This window comes from Amborella trichopoda, chromosome 2 (assembly GCF_054954075.1).
Source record: "Amborella trichopoda isolate Santa Cruz 75 chromosome 2, AtrichopodaSantaCruz75HAP2 v2.0, whole genome shotgun sequence".
NCBI lineage: Eukaryota > Viridiplantae > Streptophyta > Magnoliopsida > Amborellales > Amborellaceae > Amborella > Amborella trichopoda.
The window spans coordinates 271,498-296,200 of NC_142337.1; the positions used below are offsets into that span (position 1 = coordinate 271,498).

The window sequence follows — 24,703 nt, forward strand, 5'->3', positions numbered from 1 at the left end:
TCAAATTGATCATCTCGATCTCGAGATTTATAGAAAATAATAAAATAGGATTTCTAATCCTAAAAATAATTCATCTTCTAACATATTATCTAGACCATCCATTTTTAAGTGTTTATAGATCTGTTTGATCGCCACCATTTATGAAACTTTAAATTTCATAATTGAGGGCAACAACATAATTTTATATAGGCTTTTCGGTACCGGAAGTACATTTTCAGCAAAGTTTTGAAGTGTTACATTTCTTCTATAGTACAAAGTTGACACGTTGAACAAACCTCACCTTGACTAATTAGCCTACTGTCCACCAAATAATATTTGAAATTCAAGCAACCCTTTTTTTCAAAATATTTTATTACAAAAAGATAATTACAAGGGGATCGTAAATAGGTAAAATTGAAGCGCCCTTTCAACCTTGATGAAAAAACTCTCTTAAACCTTTATATGAATTATCTAGGATTGAACATTTTGGTTTTGGAAAAATAAAAAAGAAAAAATTTCAAATTATAAAAATAGTTTACATTATAATAAATTATTTAAACCGTACCTTTCCGTCCTAAAGATAAGTGCCACAAGATCTGTAATCTTTGTAGTTTTGGATTTTATTATTAGTGTTAGAGATTTATCTTGGAGCCATCATCGAGATTTAAGTTGCTTAAAGTGTTTTCCGGACTGGATTTAAGGTGAGGCTTTATTTTGTTTTGCACTTTTCAGGCCTTATAAAAACTTCATCCATTAAAATTAAATAAAAGATGAAGATCGAGTACAGCACAATAAATGAAGAGAGGGGAAGAAATAGAGGAAGAAAGCATCATCTGCATTATCCAACTGCCGAAGAACCCAACTCAGTCACACGAAGCAGCAACACAGACATCATTCTTACCTAACCCAAGCTTCTCACAAAGACAACGCAATATAGGGCCTTCCCTTCTGCAATCAAGCAACTCAGAAACCCCGGCCAGATGAAATAAAATAGAAGTTTGGTAGCGCACAATCAACTCAGAAATGGAGGTTGTATTCCTCTTCTTCTCGTTTGTGTCCACCCTCTTCACCTCCTCTTTCCTCTCCATCCGCCTTGCCTTCCTCTCTCTACTCTCCTTTCCCATTTTCCCAACGACTAATAACAACAAAAACCCATCTGAGGGCCACAGTGTTGGTGAGTCCCATCTCATTCTCTACCAAGGGAGGGTTTGGCATCAGAGGAGTCATCCCCTTCTCCACCAATTCTCCTACAATGTCAGATATGCTCTCATCAACCTCGACCATGTTGTTGATGTCAGTGTCGATGCCCTCCTCCGCAAGGGCAACCACATGTCATCTGCTCAGGTTCGCGAGATCGCCGCCACCTCCGGACCTGTGTAGGCGTTCCCAACTTGCTAAACTCTTCTTTCTTTCTCAATTTTAGTTCAGTTGATGGATTTTAATGTTTATCATGGTTTTCATTTACTTGGTCATGGAGCTTCCAACTAGTTATTTATACTATTGGAAAGGGTTTAGGGCTTTTGTGATTGTGGGAGTTATGCGTTGTGATTTACTAGAGTGCCGTGTGAGTGTGGAGATCAATAAGCGCAATAGGCTGAGATTTGATATTTTCGTCTCTGAATCAACCTGTCACTTAGCAAGTATTTTGGATGTGTTATTATTCATTTAAAACTCCTCTTCACATGAGCTTATCTCCTTAGCAATAATCTTTTATTATCGTACCATGTATGTTACAGGTCTGTGCAATTTTGTATTGCGCATTTGATGCTCATGCTCTGGTCATGGGTCCCATCAGCATGTGGACTAGATACATGTTCCAAAACTCCCAAAGTATCAATCTTTCAGAAGTTGCTCTGATGCCATATTAATTTGGACAGATTTTGTTTCTTATCAGTTAAAAAATCAAGAATTAAATAAAATTATGAGATACTGAATCCCCTAAATAGAGGGGCGTACATATCAAATTACCAATTTCTTCTCGTGTACAAGTTCCACCATTAAATAATGATGAAATGCTAAAACCTACCGACATCTACAAATGTATGAATTGATTTGTTTCATGTTTTATTGGTGATAAAATTGAACAATAGTGGTGGGATAATAAACCAAAAAGCGAATAAAAACAACACACTAAAACATCACCTTGAACTTGCACACCGCGCACAAAAATGTGACAAGTTTGGCTTGCATCTTAAGCGTATGCATAGTTATAGAAACAATGAAAATACGTATTTGTATCATTTATATTTTTTCTTCTTAATCTGGATGCTTGTCTTTTAATCATATCAGATGGGTTGTCTATACAGGTTTCTTTTGACAATACCTGCTAGTGTGGGATATGAACAGAATCCACTGAGTGTTTATTACTGCTATGACCAGGAAGGATCTGATGCTCATCTTAAGAAGTGTATAGCCCAGGTTGGTAACAAAGAAAACACCCATTTAGTTACATCCATCCTTCAAACTCTTACAAGACTTACACTGAAAATTTGCTGAAATTTCTTTAACTGCTTGAGCTTCATCTTGATAATTGCAAGCTTCATGCTAGAGTTTGGGGTGATGATAACATTTGTAATTCTAGCCACATCACATCCAAAATAGTGATTGGTTTGTGGCTATTGCAACTAATTTCTACTTTGTATGCCCACTTTGTTGTCTGTTAGTTTCTACTAGGGATTAGGAGATATAGGTTATCCAAGGGCCATCTTGTGAACATCGGGCTGCATAATGTAACTTTGTGCTTTGTGAATTCTCTATGCATATCTTCGCATCATGATCATCATCATCAAAGCCTTATCTCAACTAATTAGGGTTGGCTATACGAAGCCTGTTTTGCCATTTTGCTCTATTAAGGGCCATACCTTTAGTAAAATCATAAGTCGTCATATCTTTTTCTCACTACTTCCATCCATGTCCTTTTGGGTTGTCCTCTTGCTCTTTTAGAGCTTTCCACTTGAACGAAATCGCACCTCCTAACTGGTACTCTGTTGGGTTTGTGCTACACATGGCCAGTCCACCCAAGTCTACTTTCCCTCGTCTTCACCTACTTCCCTCGAATGTCTTCATTTCAAATTCTATCCTTTCTTGTCTTACCACTCATCCATATCAACATTCTCATGTCAACAAACTCATTTGTTGGGCATGTTGTCTCATGACCGCCTAACATTCTGTCCCATAAAGCAAAGCTGGTCTCACAGCAGTCCTATAGAACTTCCCCTTTAGTGTCATCGGTATGCGATGATCACATAAAACTCCAGTTGCCCACCTAGCTCTGATACTTTGTTGTACATTTTCCTTAATCTCTCAATTTTTCTGGATTATTGACCCAAGGTATCGAAAGGGCTCTCTTTGAGGTATTTCTTGGCCAACATTCTTAACTACTTCCGCATTTGTACTTGTACTATTACTAAACTTGCATTCCATTTATTATGTCGTAGTCCGACTGATTTTAAAACCTTTGGATTTTAGAGCATCCCTCCAAAGTTATAACTTTGTGTTGACTTCGCTTCTAGCCTTATTGATCAAACTATGTCATCTGCGAACAACATACACCACGGTACCCCATCTTGTAGGTGTCTAGTTAACTCGTCCATAACTAAAACAAAGAGGTATGGCTCAACGCTAACCCTTGTTGTAGGTCTATTGTTACTGAAAATTTACTTGTCTCTCAGCTATTCGCACACTAGTTGGTGCTTCTTCTTACATATCTCTCACCATGTCAATATAGCATTTGGAGACTCCTTTCTTTCCCAATACCTACCAATTTTTTTTTTTGAATGAGTTAACTTTTTCTAATACCCACCAAATTAAATCCTTAGGTAACCTATAGTAAGCTTTTTCTAAATCAATAAAGACCATATGGAGGTCTTTTTCCTTCTCCGTGAGCTTCTCAGTCAGTTGTCTAAGTAGGAGAATGGCCTCAACTGTTAACCTCCCTGGCATAAAAGCACACTGATTTTCAGATACGCTATGGAGGTCTTTTCATTATTCCTTATTTATTTTCTCTAAATCAATAAAGATCATATGGAGGTCTTTTCATGCCTTAATCTTTGCGAAATCACTCTCTCCCACAATTTCATAGTATGGCTCATAAGTTTGATCCCTCGATAGTTTGCACAATCCTATATATTTCATTTATTATTGTATATAGGTACCACAATACTTTTAACTCATGGAAACCATCACAGTTCTAAGAGGACTGTGATGGTCTTATAACTTATTGCAACAATTTAGGAGTTTCCGTAAGTTAAAAACTGTGATAGTGGTTCCCAAGAGTTATACACCATCACGGTTGATTCCAATACGTCATAAGGTCATCACAGTCCTCTTAGGAACGTGATGGTTGGTTGGCAAACCAACCTGCTACCACCTTGACTACCCTGGAGTTTGGAACTGACTATGCTTCTACACCTTCTACAAACTAGATTTCTCTTATAGGAAGGGATGGAAAAGGTAGTCTAGACAAAATCAAGTGCTGGCAATTCTCAATATCCTCTTATCATTCAATTGACCTACCTGCTACCACCATAGCTATTCTATATAAAGTCTGGCTCTCTTTTGTTCCGCCAGACGTTCAAGCATTTAATTGGATAGCATTATTGGAGAGATTATTCACTATGGACCAAACTGATGATTTTCTTGTGCAAAAATGAGGAAGAGACGAGAAAGCATCTTCTTACACTGTTTGATCGCAGCTCCAACATTGGCTTCTTTGTTATGCACTTTCAAGTGGCCGCGGGCAACACCAAATGTAGTTAGACAATTGTTGATAGCATACTACTCCATGCCACCACCACCCAGTCAGAGAAACTTTGACTGTAGACCATAGTTGTTGGGATCAGAGTGTGATCTAGAGTGGAGGATCTTGAAAGGCTTGGAGATCCTTAACTTTAGGAGTGCCGATTGTACAATGCAAGTGTTAGGGATCAAGATCCCCAAATGTGAGGAATCTCGATACTGACCTTTTAGGATGTTGATCCCAACCTTTTGGGGATCTTGTCCCAACTACATATACAATCTAGGACTTGTAAATAGGACTGTACATACTTTTTAAATCAAGGATACTTGTAGTTATAGTCAGCAAGCAATGCAACTATATTAGAAGTGTTGCATTGCTAGCTGGTTATAAATAAAGAAAATCATCAGTTTGGTCAGTGTCTTGGGCATTAAGGTGGGGTCTGAGATCCCTAATAGTGGGGGTCGAAATCCCATGAAGATCCCTTTCTTGGAGCACGAAAGCAAGATTCCAGAGTGGGTTCACCACTTAGGTTGGGAGATCTCAGCACTATGCTGTGGACTAGCTACAAAGGAGGGGGTTCCTCCTCCACAAGCGGTGCATCATGCGCAAAAATGAGGGAGAGACAAGCGAACACATCTTCTTATATTGCTCAGTCGCAGCTTGAACATGGGCGTCCTTGTTATGTGCTTGCGATTGGTCTCGGGCAACACCAAGTTCAGTCAGGCAATTGTGGAGGGTCTATTACGTTGGAGGGCCTCCATTATGGCCACCATTTGGACCATATGGCTAGAGCGTAACTAATGGACCTTCTAAGCGAAAGAGGAGACATCGCTAGCAATCCAAGAGCGAATTAAATCTCGCACCATATTCTGGGCCAAAAGACACAAAGAGTTCAGTGTGCTTGCAGTGGCAGACTTTGCGACGTATTGGGAAACTATTCTACTCTCCAGGCTGTTGACAATTCCCAGATCATCTCTTTGGCGATCTCTGGAATCTGGCTCCATTAAGCTCAACATGGATTATTGCTCACTCCAAAACCTGGGGCCTAGGGCGCTGTGGGGGACTGGGATTCAAACAGCCACACCATAACTTGGGTAACTTGGCATTTCTTACTCGACAATGGCTGAGGAAATGGCCCTGCTCGAATGTCTCAAGAAATTCAACCAAATGTAAGATACACCCCTAATATTCAAAGGAGACTCTAGGAACTCGATCCTTTGGGTGTCCAAACATGCTCCCTGCCCATGGAGACTGGAACCCATTTTTTATCATATTCTTCATATTTTCAGGCCTCATTGAGTTGTGTTATGGGACGTTCGGTTGGAGGCCGACTCTGTCGTGGATGGTATTGCAAAAGCGGCACCACTAGTAGGATGCATTCTCAGCCTCCATAACAGTTGATGTCAGCTTCCATAAGGGGGGTTCTCCCCTATTTTTTGTATTCAGGATTACTACTTACCCTCTCTCTTACTATGCATTACACAAAGCCCGATGCCGATATTCCCCATTTTGTACAGTTCTTATGTATCATTGAGCATCCGAACTATGGGATCCCTTTTTAGCATTCGTACACCTTCAATGGTGTTTTTTAACTAGAATACCACATACAAGTTAGGTATTCTCAAGAAAAAGGAAAGAAAAGAAAGAAAAGAAAAAAAAGAAGAAGAAATTCACCTACTGCAGTAAGTATTTCTGGATCCACTAACTCTTTTGATGACATAACATTCACTATAATTGGGAATATATACTTGAATCCAAACTATTACCTTCATAATGCATATCAACTTGGAAGAACTAGATTCTTTCTCCTTAGTATGACTGGGTAGTCTCATTGCTTATGTAGAATGAGAGGCATCATGATCCTTTCTGGAAACTGAAAAACTTCGGCCTTCAATGTTCTTCTTTGATTTGGGATCTGCTGAAATTTTGTACGAACATATGATTGGCTGTGATGATCCTCATGTGGATATGACACCTAGTAAATGATTTAATTTGGATCCTTCATGTTTTTCATAAAGCTTTTACAAGTGTGCAACATGATAACTTGGGGAGGTTCATTTTAAATGCAATTCTGGCTTCGTTATCCTTTCAGTTCCCATTCTCGGCTTTGAGAAGATAAAAGAAATTCTAGAAAACTGCTTATTTCTTTTGGTTCACACCTTCTTCTCGTTGAATGATAAATGGCTAAAGCCACTAATTTTAAATGCGATAATGGGGGGATATACCTCCAATTTTAAATGGAAAGATTACTAAATGGATTATTACAAGACGTTTCTATCATGTAGCCACTGATGGTTAGTGATATTCCATGACAGATACATTCAATTCTTTCCTGATATCCACTGTAGTTTTCCTGTATGTCTTTTTCTGAAAATGTTAACTGATATATTAAGTAGTGTACAAGAAATTCGGCAACAAGTTGAGTACTCAAATCCAGAAACCTTTAAAGGGGCCCAAAAATTCTACACAACCCCTATGGACAGCCAAAAAATAACTAGAACAAATCTGCAAGAGATGGAACTTGAGAACTGAAAAAAATGCCCACAAAGTCCCTTGCAATTTGTGTAGCTTGGCTCCCTCCTTAGCAAGGGTGTCAACTACGTTGTTGGCTTTTCCTATATGTCATTCCTACTTGGGTATGTGTTGCATGTTGGTGGTATAGGACCAAGTGACTAGGTACATTCCTATATGTCATTCCTACTTGGGTATGTGTTGCATGTTGGCAGTATAAGACCACGTGACTAGGTACACAATCTTTAAAAAAAATTCATTGTATTAAAACTCAAGGGTTTAAATACATGAATATCTCAATACAAAACCATAATCCAGCCTACAAGCTTGGTTTTATACACATTTGAATACTAAAAATTCAACCCTAATAGGACCCTTACAAATCCCTTACCCAAAAATACAATTAAACTCAATACAATGTCTAAATACTCACAATATACATCTAGACGACATATTACATGACTTGCACTTAAAATTCCTCATTATATAAAAATTACATGATAACTCCATCTTCATTCTTCATCCTCATCATATATCACAATGTCTCATACACGTCATACACTTGATCGTAATAATCAAATGAGATTTCAATTCACATAAACAAAAGAGCATAGCATTAAACCTCATACCTCAAGATTAAAACACAATTCTATTTTTCACTTAACATACATAATTTTTTCAACCATGAATCATTTAATAACTGCAAATATAGTAAATAAACATGCATACAAACATGTGGGAAGCCATGGTTCGAACCCCTTGTGCCCGAACTACAAATTCGAGCCTTTTAGGGACTTAATTTTGTCCCAATGAATAATACAAGAGTGCTTTATAATCTCGAGAGTGTCTAATCCAATTGGAAGCTTTTACACTTTTAAAACAACTTCTTAGAGTCCACAAAATCGATTTAAAAAGGTTTGCAAGAAGAATCGAGCAAAACTACTTGTGGTGGTCCACCGGTGCACCACAACTTTTATGTAAACGTTCCTACTCTAAATGAGCAAATACACTTCTAAGAGGATCTAAATATCTCTGGAATTTGAATAACAAGACTTAGAAATGCTCAAGAGAATTCGTGCAAGGTAGATCAAAGGAAACTATGCATGATAAAAGGTTTGTCAATGCATAAAACACAAAAGCAAGTGAGGGATCACATTATGTAAGAATGGCATGAAGATAATATCAAAATGGAGGTCTAAAAAAGCTAAAACATGACTATAAATGAAATTTCTTGGAACCTTTGATCAAGGATAAAATGGTCTTTGACATAAAACAACTTAGAGAGATAATACCTTGATCATGGTATGAGATAAGCTTGATCTTATGGACTGAAGGACCATCAAGCTTCAAAGATCATCAATGGAGGATGAGAACTCTCAAAGGGAAATGGGTGGTACATGGAGGTCTCAAAGTTTGTTCTCTCTCTTTCTCTCTACTCAATTCAAGCAAGATCCATTTTTTTAAGTGGGTAGGGTTTGGAACTTAAAGAAATATATGTACATAGTGTGTAAGATTGGATATCATCAACACCCTTGATGCACCTATCCAAAGGCACATGAGAGACCAATATACCCTAGTCAACCATCCCCATCGGACCACTAGGATGAAGGGATGGAATTTAGCACCCTTATCACCCACATTAAACCCTAACTAAGGTCACTCTATCCTTTTGTTCTTAGGTCAATATTTTTATTCCAATTGAATCCAACTTGCTTTACATAAAAAGCCCTTAAATTTAAATAATCAAATAGTGCAGAGATCCATCAAGGGCAATAGGCAACAAAGGAAAAAGTAAAACTCACACATCTAGAATAATACACCTTTATGAAAGCCAATTACCTTATAGATCTAATATTTCTAAGTAACCACAATGAGCTTAATGTCCCCTTCACACGTGTGAAGATATATTTGAAATTCAAATTCAATTTTCAATTTTACTTTGGATTCATTATTTAAATTAAATTAAAATGAACCTCATACATGCCAACAAAAGCACTTGTGTGTATCAAATAAACATGTGACAAAAATGTACTTTAAGTTATAACATAATATAACAAGTCAAATAACAATATATAACAACATAACAAAATAATATATGTCATCCATATCCCCCACCTTGGGATTAGTGCCCAGCTGGGCATTGATCTTATGATGGGGCCAGGGGTGCCACGTGGCCACCCTATGGCACTGGGGTGTGCCACGTAGCAGTCCTCAAATGGAATTAGTTCTAAACAAATATTAAAAGTACATTTTTGTCAATAAAAAATTTTCAAAAAATACTCCAAAATTCACAATAAATATTTATGAATATTTATTCATCATAATTAATTGGACAAAGGGTAAGTGAGATCTCATGGCCTCGACTCTAGGTGTCGGAGTACTCCATTGAGCTAGTCCCGAATGTTGTTCCGCCGGTGTCTCAAGCTGACCCAATGAACCTATGGTCCACAGTCTATGGCAGGGACGCATAATTAGTCACATCAAAGTCACTGAGCCAGAGCTTTTCATCATCCGGTTCTCAATGGATTTCAAGTGCATCCCTATGGGACATATTCCAACACAAGTACAAGGGTCCTCTCAAAGCACATGTGCATTGGCCCTTCCAAACTCAGATAATGGATTTGGAAGAGTGGATTCTCATGCGAACGTTAGTGCACATGCCATGGAATGGTCTTGTGTCTGGATACAGACTTATGTCCCATAAGCCATGACCATCCCATATAGGGCCGTTACTCATAAAAATACTCGGTTACTATTGTACTCGATTGGATACTCCAAGCCCTGGCTAATCACAACAATCATGAGGCTATTATAAACAAGGTCCTGACTAGGAGGTGACCCTCACACCTCCTTGAGAAATTGCTTTCCTGAACACAAAATACTTATAGCCTCAAGTACTTGGGGTATAAGAATTTGGGCCCCATTTCGCATAGCACCCAGATTCTATCTCTCGATCACTTCCACAGAATGAGAGACCTCTGGAATTTAGGCCTTGAAAGGCCAGATTTCCAACATTGCAAGCTGATCTCCCTACCATAATGTGATACAATTATATATTTACTTGGAAAGAAAGAAGAATATGTTGCCAGCTGCTCCCTGCATACATGTATCAAGTTAGATTGGGTTAGTGGTAGAAATATAGAAGCTGCAGAGATTTTGTATTGTTTCAGTATTATGTAATTTTCAACATTTCCTTTTGCACATATTTAGTTTCATTATATGATTTTGCTCTTGAACTAGTTCTCCTTCCCATATTTAATTTTCACATTTTTTGATATTTCAGAAATTGTGTGACTACACCTTTTTGGAAACATAGTTATGTTCATCCTTTGTTAAGTAGATTTATTTTAATTTTTGATTGTGTTGTTTTAAGGTGACGAATACACCTTGGGGTGAAAGAGTGTCCTTTGTATTCAATCCAGATTCAGATTCTGTGGCAAAGCCTTTACATGTTAGTCCCTTTATGGTAAGTTTTTATGAAATGCCTTTGTTTCTTGGAGATTTTATTATGGCCTATTAACAGTAGCTATTGGAAATTGTATGTTGTTTCTTGCATTATGCATTGCCATGTATCTTGTTAATTATTTATTAGCAGTGTGTCTTCTTTTGCGTATCAATACGTTTAGACTAGTGGTTTTGTAATATCTATCTTCCACATAGAGAAACAACGTAAGAAATATGCTTCTTAGGAATTTATTGGGTTTTAAAGAATTAACACTAATATCCCTTGAATTTATTGGGTGCATTTTTACGTTCATACCCCTTTTTCTATTTTTTATGGCTTCTCAAATTGTCTCTACTTCGGACCTTGAAGGTCTGAAGTTGAGTTTGAGGTTTCATACAACTTTGAACCTTCGAGGTCTAAAGTTGTCAACTTCGAACCTTCAAGATCCAAATTATGTTAGTGAGAAAAACCTCTCGGATGAGAGAAGTTGAGGTTTGTGACAACTTTGGACAAGGTCTAAAGCAGATGACTTTAGACCTTCAAGGTTTAAAGTTGTCCAAAACCTTAACTTGAGGTTGCCCCAAAAAAGGTGCGAAGTTGGGGTAATTTGTGTAAAAATAAAAAATAGAAAAAAGGGTAAGAGGATAATAACAAATTTATTTTCTCCCTATATTGGAATCGAGATTATCCCCTTACTAGAATTGCGAACCTATTCCTTCCGATATATGAGAGAAGTATTCAGAAAATATATAAATTTACCTATTACTACAAGATTGAATTTTGGTATATAAATACTCAGTCCAGGACTCCAAGTACTAATGTCACTTTTTATGATATCTTTGTGGACAATCCCATACAATGAACTTGGTCTACTGATAACCCTATTATGCTTACAAGGTCTAGAGCTAGTCTACGACATACAAGGAGTGAGAACAAGGGCAAGCTCCCTTTATCTCCTTTCCTTGAATTATAAAATAAGTACATAAAATTACACCTACAAGCTCCCTTTAGCTCCCTTTACCAACAAGGGCAAGCTCCCTTTATCCACATAAAATTCTCTTAATTTTATTTGATTCTCGTCCAATAAGACTGTCTTGGGATTCTTTACCATATTATTTACTAGATTTAATTACAAAAAAATGCCTCTAGATTTGATTCTGAATGGATGCCTTAGGTTTTTGAAGAAGAAAATACTACAGTGGACCTGAAATGTCCACTTACATGAATCAAAATTCAAAACTTCGATTGGTAGGAGTTTGGTATTGAGGAAGGTTATTTGATTAATGCAATAGATCAATTTTGCCATGTGTCCAGAAGGGTGAAAAGGTTTAAAGCCAACCTCATTTCTTTGTTTCAAAAGTAGGAAGATCTGACAAATGCTTGGGACTCTTGAAAAACAAGTTTTGATGGTTGCCTCTTCTTGATTCTTGAAAGTTGTCCCTTACCTTTTCTTTTTTTTCTTTTGTTTTAGGGAAACTGTTGTTTTCACTTCTAGCAAGGCTTTATGGAGGGGCTGGTAGGCCTTGGATGTTGTGTGGGTGGCCTATTGCACTTAGTTCTTGTAATCCTAGCTATAGCTATAAGAGTAGCGATTTCATTTTGGAATCTCGATTCGGCGTTTCCGTAGGCGAAAGTTGATTCTAAAAGAAAAGAGTCACATTTCTATTTTTTGCGGAACGCGATTCCACCTAGTTTAGGAATCTCAATTCCGGATTGCCAGAATCAAGATTCCATATCGAGGACTTTAGATTTTTAGCTACACAAGAATGCGATTCTACTTGTGAGAAACATTGATTCCAATTTTTTTGGAATTGCGAATCCATGTTGTTTGGAATCAAGTTTCTTTATCGCAAACATCGTGATTCCTTGCTACACAATAATGCGATTCTACTTGTGCTAAATCTTGATTCAAAGCTGTGTTTCAAAAAGCGCTAGGCGAGTCCTAGGCAAATTGGGGGGTCCAGGACACCCAGTGCCTAGGCGGACGCCCAGAACCTGGGCGGCTCAGTTGAATCCAAATAAGGATTTTGCAGTCCAGTTGAATCCAAATAAGGATTCTGCAGTTATTTGAGTATCAGACTATCTGTTATATTCAAATTATGCTACATATTAGCATTTAGCACACATTCCATAAGCATAACCATAATCCATAATCCATAAGTCGGTTCATAGTCCATAATCCATATCCAATTAAAACTTAAAATATGTCAACCAACCAAATTATAAAACTATGAAAGTAATACTTGAAGACTCAAAAGAATCTTCAATAGTTCAAATGTTCAATACACAATTCAATCAAAGTTCAAACTTCAAACTTCGAAGTAACAAAGTTTAATAATTATTCAACAATCAACATTCATTCATTATCAGAAAATCTTGGGTCAGCTGCATTGGCATCATATTCATCGGAGTGGACGGAGTTGTCACCCTCCTCGACATATTGCGACTCGTCTTCCTCCGTCTCTTGTGATTCTGTCTGTTCTTCCTCCTCATCCTCCACCCTTGTTCTCTGTACATAAGCTCTAGTGGCTCTAGGAGGGATCAGCTGATGTCCTTGAAGCATCTATGACCATGTCCCATGTCAATCCTTATGCCTCTCGACCTCATCATCATCAACTAACCACTCCATAGTATTGTCCATATTTTTTGATCTGATGGGGTCTCTATTATCTCTCTTAGTAAATCTATCATTCAAGAATCGATTGTGCTTGACATCGACAAGGTCATTGAGCTTCTTTAATTCAAGCATGTTTTTTTTCTTTATATGAACCTAACAAAATAAAATGAAAGTGAACTAATTAAAACCTAATATCTATGGTTCATGTATTATTTATACAATGATACAAATTACCCTAATGGCCTTACCCCTTCAAAAGTACTCCAATTGCGCTCACAACTGGATGAAGAAGTGGTTGGGTTTAAGATCCGAATGGCCAACTTTTGTAAATTTGGAGAACTACGCTCATGTTGGCTCCACCAATGGGCTACAAAGAAATAAAAAAAATCATAAATGAATAATAGAAATACTTGATTACTTGAACAATTGAACTTGATGAAGATGAACTTAAGAATATTATTAATATAATAATACTTAATAGCTGGATTAATTTTGGTCCTTTGCCTCATTGCCATTGGACTCCCAAAAGACGTTAATGAGCACTTGTAATTTATCAGCTCATCAGCGCATATAATGTCCTGCATTTCAAGATCAGGGACTAGCACCTTTACACACTTATTAAATCCATCCATAATTGTATCATTTTGTTTATATAAATAAAGCTGGGTTCAAAAAATAACCAGCTACATGCAATGGCCGATGTAGCTGCTTATCCCACTTATCATCAATAATCTCCCAAACAGGCTTGTAGCGGGTTTCTTCATCATTGAAATTTTGGGCTATCTCTCTTTTGCATTTCTCCATAGCATCATATAAATAGCCTATAGAAGGCTTGTCACTATCAACCATGCGAAGAACTTTGATAAGAGGAAAAAATACCTTAAGAGCGCCCTTCACCCCTTACCAAAAAGCCTTGAAAAGTATAATATCTCTCACTTTCTTCCCAACCTGAGCCTTAGACCACTTGCATGCTCTCCATTCATTCGAGGTAAACATTTGGCTCAACTACACTCTCCTCGAATGTATGCTATCTAGGCATAAGTATCAAGTCGCAAATCTCGTGTCGCAAATCTCGTGACCCCAGGCCTCTCAATCTCTTTCTTCTTTGTAAAGGTACGCATCACGCTGAGGGTGATATGGTGGCTATAAATAAAATTCGTAACATACTTGGCCTTCTTCACTGCACCTGATATCTATGTTAAACCGCCAAGAGACTCAAGCATGAGGTCTATAAAATATGCTACACATGGTGTCCAAAAGATTTTAGGATAAGCCATGTGCAACAAATTAGATGCCGCAACATAGCAGCATTGTCTGTCACAATCTGTACAACAAGATGCTCCCCAACCTCCTTGATTCCGTTCTCTATCACTTGAAATATGTAAGGGGCATCATGGATATCATCAGAGGCATCAATAGATCACAAGCAAATTCATTTGACTTCTTCTCTTCCTATCACTCCAAGCATCAGTCATAAGAGAAACCCCATACTGAGCCCATGCATCTTTCTTAAGTTCTACAACTTCCTTCGAGGCATTCACTGTCTTTTTTAAAAAAGGCTCTGAAAGCTCATATGGGGTTGGGGGTTTCATCCCAGGGCCAAATTGGCCAATTGCCTCTACTGCAGCATAAAAGCTACTCAAGCGAGCGGTATTGAAAGGAATGCCCGCCTCATAAAACCATGTAGCCAAATAATACACAGCTCTATCTCTCTCTTCCTTGATTCTATTTTTTATGGTGGTTTGTTTTTTTGTTCTCTCCTGCAATCTCAGGGTCAGGCCGAGGTAAGAAACTATCCATAGGGCCTCTAACCCGAGGCTTTTTACTCCCAGAACCAGAAGCAATTACAACTCCCTTCCCCTTTCCCCTAATAATGGATTGCTCAACCTCTTGACATTCCTCCCCAATCCTTTCCTCATCACTATCATCATCATCAAAATTGACTCGAACCCAGACCTAATCTCTGCTATAGAGGCAAATCTCTCATCTTTTTTCATTTTCACCAAGGTCATAAAATTCTGTATTTCCTCTTTAACAGCATCAAGAGTGTTTTTACATGGGGCAACATCCCCCTTGATATCGGCAAGATGTTTCTTGAACCGGTTTATGCCCCCTTTTGTATCATTTTCACAAAAATTGCATCTTATGCAATTTTTATCATTAGGATCTGGGTTATAACCGTATTTCCAACCGGGATCACCACTCCTATTAGATCCCGAAGAAGACATCTAAAAAATAATGCAAATTACTAAAGGCTAAAGTAATAAAAAAAATCACTTACTTTGAGTAACCGAGTTTGATTGCTCAATCTTCAAACTTTCACCTCAAAGATGTTTCTAAATGCTCAAAATCTTCTAAAATACCCCCCTAATAACTTTGCAAAACATCAAAAAGTAAATATAGTACCAATGGGTGATGTTTTGATCAATTTTGGTTAACTTTGAGTAACCATTCGATCTTGAAAAATTCACCACTATCTAATTTTTTGTGGTTTTCTCTCTCTAAATTTGGCTCAAGCAAGGTTTAGGTTTCAAATGAACCTAAAACCCTAAATTTTGGACCTTAAAAACAAGGAAAAATGACCAAATTTTCCGCTATCAAAATGGACTTTCACCAAATGGATTTCCACCCTTGGGCAGGGCGCAAGCCCTGGGCGGCCGCCCAGGGCTGGGCGCTAGGCGGCCACCTAGGCAAGTTTCGTACCGCCTAGGCGGTCACCTAGGGATGGCCCGCACAGATTGGCCGCCTAGGCCTGGGCGATGCGCCAAGGCCTTTTGGACCGCCTAGGGGTTGGGCGGTCCGCTTTTTAAATCACTGATTCAAAGTATTAAGGAATTGCGAATCCACGTTTTCAGGAAGCAATGTGAGCATAGGGAGAGCCGAAACCCTTTGATGTGTGCTTAATCATGAGTGAGTGCAACATGTATAAGAGCGTGAGAGAATTTAAAGTTGTTGCATGCGACAATAAAATCAAAATTTAAAATATAAGTAATATTTGAGCATAGGGAGGGCATAGGGAGAGTAGAAACCCTTCGATGTATGCTCAATCATGAGTGAGAGCAACATGTATGAGAGCGTGAGAGAATTTGAAGTTGTTGCATACGGCAATAAAATCAAATTTTAAAATATAAGTAATATGTTCAATTTTTTATTTTCTTATTACTAATTTTCATCCTTCATTCCATGTTACTTTTTAATAACTCTTACCAAGAATAATAATACTAAAAAAATATGTTACTTTAAATTTAATAATGTTTGGTAAATGGTGTGGGTACTAAACTACTAATGTAATAATGTTTAATATATGATCGACACCGTCATTTCGTCAAGTTGAATAAGAGGATAAAAATGCTTTTCTTTAAGTAAAATAAGAAGATAATAAAGATATGCGCGAAGTGCCTTGGGTGGTGTTTTAGGTTAAATTAATCATTAAATATCAGAAAAATTGACTAAAAATTGAATAACTCAATTTTCAAAAGTCAAAAGACTCAAAACTGCATTTAACAAAGAAGAATTACTATGTTATGTACTTATTTTATAATTCAATGAAAGGAGATAAAGGGAGCTTGCCCTTGTTCTCACTCCTTGTATGCTGTAGACAAGTTCTAGACCTTGTAGGCATAATAGGGTTGTCAGTAGACCGAGTCCATTGTATGGGATTGTCCACAAAGATATGATGAAGGGTGACATTAGTACTTGGAGTCCTGGACTGAGTATTTACATACCAAAATTCGATCTTGTAGTAATGGGTAAATTTATATATTTTTTGAATACTTCTCTCATATACCGGAGGGAATTGGTTCGCAATTCTAGTAAGGCGAGAATCTCGATTCCAATATAGGGAGAATCACAATTCCGTAATCGTGAGAATGTTGATTCCAAGTTTTTGGGGACGACGATTTTAGAATTTTAGGAATCACAATTTCATATTTTTAGGAATCACGATTCCAGCAACCACGGAAACAAGTGGGGTCATGTGTGATTCCATATAGGTATGAAACGCGATTCTAACATGAAGGGACATTGATTCTTACAAATAGGAAACACGATTCCTAATTTTTTAAATCATGATTCCGAAATAGTGATATCATTTTACTCAAATCTGAATCGTATGGACAACGATTCCTTGATTCCGAAACTTCTGATACACGCGATTCCAATTCCCAAAACGATTCGGAATCACAGACGTTTCCAGCAACTATAATCCAGGCATCATTTGTGAGGTGGATCTAGAAAAGCTGTATTGCTGAGCTTGACCAGGATGTTCTCTTCATATGAAGGAACGGGGCATGCATTGATTAGGTTTTGTTTCTGTGTCTTTAGAAAGAATCATCTGATCCACTTTGTCTATACCCAACGTAAATCCAAAGAAAAAAACGTAGAAGAAAAAGTAGCATAACTTATCAAACCACACACGCAATACCTTTTAATTCTATAGAATGCTTTTAGTTGCTTATCTATGAGACCGTTCATGAGACTGACTAGTTGGGTCTTGAATCATGTAGGACCATGGAAGAAGATATCCCACTATTGAGTGGAAGCTAGTGAAATCAGTGTATGAATGTAATCTACCCTGATCATGATATAAACTATCTCCACATAATCCAAGTCATATTCATGTCTATGCCCTTGAGCAACAAGCTGTACCTTACATTGATCATGTACCATCAAAGCCTGGGTTCAACCCCATAACCAAGAAGGAGCTTGGTTGGATGCCAGCTAACCTACCTTCCAAAAGTAAGAGTATCCCGTAAAAGTGATTCAATTATTGGAGAGTCCTCAAGCAGAGCTACCTCTTATTTTTTGATGCACCTGGTGAGACACTTGGAAGCAAGACAGAGGTATGTTGTGTAGGTGGAAGTAGATTAATCTTGGAGCGGTTGAATATGTGTAAAAATATTCATGTTAAAGGAAGAATTCATTGCGAATTTCAGTGGTATCTGACTGCATGCTTGTAGTGAAAACAATCCTTTGAATTTTCCCAAAATTCAAGAAAACACATTCCACAGTACGTTGTCATTAATGAGGTAGAGAAACAAAACATATGCACTCAATTTATAGGATTAAGGAGAAAAAAAAAACATATACACTCAGAGTATTAGAAATGAGAATAACCAGGATATTTTTTAAACAACTGAATGAGCAGGAAGAATTTGGGACTGGACCACAATCCTGTACCAACCTTTCTTTGCCGAAGTTTTGAGCAGGTAGTTGAAATGGAAATTGGATCAGTTAGCAACTATAAGCACTAATCCTCATTTAGAAAACTGCTTCATTGCCACAAATACGTGCACAAATGGCTGCATATAATGCTCTGCTGACCTGGAAATTGCATCTATTATTGGGGCATCTCCTAGTTCCCCTTTAGCTGAGCAGCTGGTGTAATGGCATAGAGAAGCCTCATTCAGCCAGTAGAATTCCAATAGATGGGGCAAGACTTAAACCTGCATGAGGTTTAGCCTCTTTTACTAGCAACCCAAAAAGAAACTGATGCAGGTTGGGTGGAAACAGGAAATTGGAAAGAGACTCTAGTATTGTTCTGTAATGCGTGATGGATGAAATGAATTGTGGAATGTGATATCAACAGACACAAGGAGTTCCATTAACTTTCTCTCTTCTCTCTCTCTCTCTCTCTCTCTCTCTCTCTCCATTCCACCAAAAGTTTCTGTCAAAATCCTGCCTTCCCTCCCTCCATCCCTCCATTCCATCAAAATTTTCCACTGTTACAGAACATTGGTAAGGATATTTTCTGGTTAGGTTCACATTAAAATAAAGGCCCAGGTTGGAATTTCAGATATTCTCCTCTATGATAGGGAGTTTGTAATTCCTGAACCAGAAATCTAGAATGCATTGCATAACCTTCTAGTTAACCTTATAGTTTGGAAGTTTCAGTGTATGGGTCATCACTCCATGATCTCTAGCTACTTAGCATAGGGATGTCCTAACTACCATAAAAATGTCCATGCATAACTCTCAAGTTATCACTGCAGCACTAGGGGGGGTGCCTATGTGGCAGTCACGCCTAAACAATTCTGCATTCCTTTTTGGTGCCACAGAGAATGGCTCAAGTAACATATGAGACTGGTACATGCTACAGATATTTGATGATAGTTCTGTAGCAATCCTTTAGAGGTACACATCAATTGGTTCAGACATACTTTGCACTAAGACGAATCTTTATAGAGTTCCACATTTGTTTGTGTGTAGATAGTTTTTTTTTTTTTTTTTTGAATCTGTTAACTGTTATGTATAAAGTAATGAAGGTATACAAAAAATAGGCTACCCAAGAAACCCTCTAGTAACCCAAAAAATATCTAACGAATTGAGTTGGTTGGGGGCGCTAGATCTGTTAGGGGACTCGATAGCTCAAAAAGGTGCCCTGCAAACCCACTGTAGTATTGTTCAGAGCACCCTCTCTACCTTGGAGTTCTCACCCAACGCATTCAAAAACCACTAATGATTTAAAAAGCGGGTAGGGGCTCATCATCCCAATTGAATTACCCAAAAAAGAATATGCCTCCGATTCCAGAAGGGCCAGGGTTGCTGAGGGAGCAACCATCAAAATTGAGTTTAATCTTGCCCACTTCAGGTGGTCTCTACAGGGAGGCACGTGAATTCTACTGGGTTGCAGGTTCAGGAGTGCCTACCAATCCTGAAAGAAATCTGAATATGGGAAGTGCCTGAATGTCTTGTGGTGCATGGCCCAGAAGCTGGCAAGGTCTAGGACCCCGTCAAAACTGCATTCGGCCGTGGAGCTCTCTCCCCTGAAAATTCTGCTCTGTCTCTTGCAAATGGTCCAAATCGTGGCTGCTATGGAGGCTTTCCAGAGGATGAGGTCAGATTTGGACCATTGGGGTGAGAGAGAGGTACCGTAAAGATGGGGTATGGACTTAGGGATGACCCATGTCCAGTTAAAAGAGTTGCCGTTTTTTGCCCCAAAAGGCGGTGGAAAAATCACAGAGGAAAAGATGGTCGTTGGTCTCTTCTGCTATGGTGCACATGACAAATGTATTGGGTAGGGAATGACCTCTTCTTTGGATGTGATTGATGGTCAGATTTCTTTGAGATGGTACAATCCAGCTGAATATCTGAAATTGGGGTGGGGTGAAGGTGAACCAGGCCTTCGCAGCAATGGGAGGGGGATTGGAAGGGAGGGTAGGGGATGAGGTGATCTTGCGGTAAAGGGAGGCCACAGTAAAGGTTCCAGAGGGGGAGGGGGCCCAGATAAGCTTATCTTCCCCAAAGAGGGGAAGGAACACCTGGTCGAGAAGTGCTGACATGGCATGTTCCATCAGAACCCTTTGAAACTCAGGATGTTTTGCTTAAAAGAATCAGAAATGTTGTGAGCTTTGTCATTATTAAGTTCCTATACACACAAACAGTTCTCATACACAAACACACACCACTTTGCGTTGTTACATGCTCTGCCTTTTTCTAGGATGTGCATGGTATTGTTTGTTGCCTGTCTTTGGCGTATAACTTGATATACTGAAAATAATTGCAGGACATGCTCGGGACTTGGAACATGCAAGCTCATGCTCCTGGGGAGAATCTCTTTTTAAAGATTTCAGTTGATCATCCTAGTCTTGGTAATTATTTTACAGCTACTTTGCAAGCCAAAAGATTGTCCAAGTCCCTGGAGACCCAGATTCCGGAACTCTTTTTCTGGTTAATGCCACAGAAAGTGGCCTTTTGGATTTACTGGCAGGTTTGTGAAGTTGATCAATCGTTTTGGCTCAAATCTTTGATTTTTCTGTGCATGTCTCATGTGTTCATATACTAAGGGTACATTTGGTTCATGCATAAACATTTACACAGGTAAACTATTTACATATGTAAGCAGTTTGCATATGCATTCTTTTTACCATGTTTGGTAGTACATTTAAAAAGAAGTGTGTAATCAGCTTCATATGTTTGGTAGCGCTTGGTTGGTGTGAAATATTTACGCAAAACCTTGAAAAGATATGTATATTATATATATAATATAATAATATAATATAATATTTATTTTCATATAATATATAATATAAATATATATTGATATTATATATATTATACATAATAAATATATATATATATCTATTTATTTATTATGTATTATATATAATTTAATTACTTTAGTAAAAATAAATATAAATATATAATAATATAGTATAATGTAAAATAATATATTATTTATATAAAATGTTATTTGTATAGTATATATTAAATATTATTGAAATATAATTTAATATATAATTTTTATATAAATAAAATGTTGTAATAATATATTATATCGTAAATAGTGAATATTGAATAGTGAATAGTGATTATGCGTGTGAAAACATATGCATGGGAAATGTTTCCCCACCTCAATAGGTATGGTTTTATTTTACCATGAATCGGACTATTTCATGGTAAAAGCTTTTAAAATGGTATTATATTTGCATATGCATTTGTACGAACCAAACGTATGAAACGCGATTCACATATGTAAGTATTTCCCAGGAAATATTTACGCGCGAACCAAATGTACCCTAAGTGTGTTTTTTATCTACATACAAGGCCTACCAGTATCATGATCCTGTTGGAATTGCGAGATTGGATCATGTAGTGACCACCATATGGTGGTGCCAATACTGAGAATTTTTAGATGGAAAAAGAAAAAGATTGTGCTCATCACTAATTGGTACTATTGTGGTTCATTTCTATTTTCTTGTTGCTTATTAGTGCCTAGGATTTCCTCTTGGGAAATTGTGCTTTTCCAAGCTAATGTGACATGCTTTATGTGAACGAAAAAGTAATAAAATTGTGATTTTTTTAGAAAGTTAATAAGTCATTAACTTTTTCTAAGAACTATACTCTGTAAATGAATTTTCTCTTTATAAATCTATTTGAAAAAGTTTGAAATAATAAAACTGGATTGAAGTTTATTCCTTTTGGTATGTGGGAGTGGTAAAATCTCAGTAGTAAAATCTCGCATCCCCTTGGTTGTAAGGAGGTAATCAAGTTCTTTTGAGGAAATTGCACTGGAGATATGGCAAGGAAACTGAGAGTCTCTGGATGATTGTAACTTGGAAAAGAAATGGCTGATGTAAGGAGGATGGGAGTGGGGAAAATGGTAGCACTTTTGCTTGCATATCGTTAGGGGAAATTGATGGGGTTGGGCATGAATTCAGGAGTGCACTGGGTTTAGGATTTATTTGGGCTTAGGCTTCCGGAGATGTTTAGGTTAGAAAGAGCGAGGGGATATAATGATTGTAAGTTTGAATTGGTGAATTGCATCACCTAGTTGGGACAACTTTTGGAGGCATGGGCCCTATCATAACTTCATCAGGACCATGAATACGAGCATTGCCGTTGCCCACTTGAAGTGCATTACCAGCATTGACAATCTTTACTTGTCTTAGGACAACATTTGGAGGAATGTGCCCCATCATATTCTATTTAAATTTTAATTTTGGTGAATTATTCTAGATGTGTTGAGAAGAAAAAAAGTTTGAAGAGAATTATCCAAAAGAAGCATTTCGTTACCATACGAAACACTCCACTGTATTAGATAACAATCACATTCAGCAGGATTTGTTGCAAGTACTGGAATAGTTGGAAGAATTTCTTTTCTGTTAACCTAGTTCACCAGGCAAACATTGATTGAAACTGACATGTATAGAATGGAACCGGTTCAGTAAACTATAAAAGCTCAATTTATTGACATATCCCCTGGTAATAGACCACTACCTTTGTAAATTGGAAACAAAAATGGAACTTATCAGAATCGAGAATGCTTTACGTGATATTCAAATCACTTCTTAAGTGACTGGATATGTCTATTATGTGATCTTACAGGCCCTCAAGCTATGGTGGAAAAATGTTCCCTTCATGCAGCACCCAAAGTATCATAATGTGAAGTATAGAGAAGAGGCCTTGATCCGGGACTGGCAACTACGATGCGGTAAAAATATCCGAGAGGAGAAAATAATCTGTCGTGATTCCAAAGGTGGAGATGGGCTTGATGAGAACGATAGCAGGTGGTGTGTATGGAATGATGCTGAATGGCCTTGGTCGTAGTATGCTACACTTGCCATCAGGCATCGTGTTTGTATGTCACCTTTTCGTTCAGGCATTGGTGGCACTTGCAGAACTCAGCATACTGTAATTATTTGATATTTTTAAAGTTGTAGCTCGAATGCATTATTAATTTATTGGGCGGCAAGAAGAAAGTGTGCATGCATGTGTGTAATTATAAAGGATAAGTACACAACCATATTGTTTACTTTGGTACAAGTAGATCAAAATCACGACTTGGCCATTCACGTAAATCAGGTTTTTTTGAGTGTGGTATTGACCTTGCTTGATGTTTAAGAAAAAAAAAGAAAAATTCTTTGAACTTTGTGATGTCTTTAACCATGTGATGTCTTTAACCATGTGATTTATCATTAGATGATTAGGAGTGACTGTGATCTTGTTGCACTAAAAGTAAATAGTATTATAATGCATGGTCTCAATTATAAATGAGATGTACACTATAAGATCATTTATCATTGATACATGAAGGTCGCAATCAGTTCTAGCTGTCAGATGTTAAATCAGGTGGTTAAAGATGTGACACATAATTGAAGATAATTTTTTTGACCTTCGGCATGGTTGGTAACATGCTCCTATCCAATTTCACATTGGATGGCTAATTGATAATTGTAACCTTTTACTGATGGTAAACAAAATTATAGTTTACTTTTTCATTACACTTGAGTCTTAAGATGCATAAAAAGAGTCAACGCTGTTTGAGATGAAACCTTGCGGCTTGGTTCTTGCTTCAGGGGGATGACTAATATAGAAGCCCCGGAACTTTACAGTGGGTCATATTTATTTGTTTTTTTAATATCCTTCTGGCTAAATTTCCCTAAGAGCCTAAGAGGTGCCATTGATGAGATTAGAGACCTTGTGAGATTCCTTCCTACACCTGAAAGCAAAACATCTCCCAAAATTTTCAAAATTTGTGTTCCAAAACAAGGACTCAGGTTCTCTATAAGAAGCACAAGGATTGTCTACAAGAGACCGTTTATCTTTTGTAAATGGAGGTCACAATTATTTTTGTCTCTTAAATTTCAAAATGGGTGATTGTAAAAGTGTTATTGAATAGACACAAAGTTTTAAAAAAAAATTTCGGACTTCGGGATTCATCTTAAACCATCCAATTTGACATCTAATGAGTGAGAATAATTGTAACCTCCACGTATAAAAGATAAATGGTCTCTTTGTAGATAATCCCATACAATAAATATCAAATTAAGGTGAAATTTGAGCCAAGTCTCTTATTTTTGATGTAGGACCATTATGGTACCTCGTCGGTTCAGCAATTTTTGAAGCGCTGAACAAAAGGTGGATCCTGCCACTGTTTATGTGTAACGTTTGGCATTTGTTAAAGGAAGTCATG

General features: G+C 37.5%; 1 protein-coding gene and 1 long non-coding RNA gene across 3 annotated transcripts; one reads left to right on the forward strand and one right to left on the reverse strand.

The window, feature by feature from the left end:
- Nucleotides 1–744: 744 nt before the first annotated feature.
- On the forward strand, nt 745–23,588 carry LOC18427330 (DUF1365 family protein). The gene is made up of 5 exons (XM_006836383.4): nt 745–1,355; nt 2,286–2,397; nt 10,602–10,694; nt 20,795–20,998; nt 23,116–23,588. The coding sequence occupies exons 1-5, from the start codon at nt 1,003–1,005 to the stop codon at nt 23,335–23,337; spliced, it is 984 nt and encodes a 327-aa protein (XP_006836446.1). The 5' UTR covers nt 745–1,002; the 3' UTR covers nt 23,338–23,588.
- Nucleotides 12,845–20,095, reverse strand: LOC148783022 (uncharacterized). Of its 2 annotated transcripts, none has more exons than XR_016048281.1 (3): nt 19,792–20,095; nt 13,539–13,657; nt 12,845–13,357 (listed from the first exon to the last, which is right to left on the reverse strand). It is a non-coding gene; the product is annotated as an uncharacterized LOC148783022 (long non-coding RNA). The 2 variants fall into 2 exon arrangements; XR_016048287.1 differs by having other exon boundaries at nt 19,938–20,083.
- Nucleotides 23,589–24,703: the final 1,115 nt, after the last annotated feature.

What these genes read in the sequence shown, in the direction of transcription:
- LOC18427330 (XM_006836383.4), top strand. Translation starts at nt 1,003, where the DNA reads ATGGAGGTTGTATTCCTCTTCTTCTCGTTTGTGTCCACCCTCTTCACC. An exon ending in TACATGTTAGTCCCTTTATG is followed by an intron (nt 10,695 to 20,794) that starts GTAAGTTTTTAT and finishes AAATAATTGCAG; the next exon opens with GACATGCTCGGGACTTGGAA. An exon ending in CCTTTTGGATTTACTGGCAG is followed by an intron (nt 20,999 to 23,115) that starts GTTTGTGAAGTT and finishes GTGATCTTACAG; the next exon opens with GCCCTCAAGCTATGGTGGAA.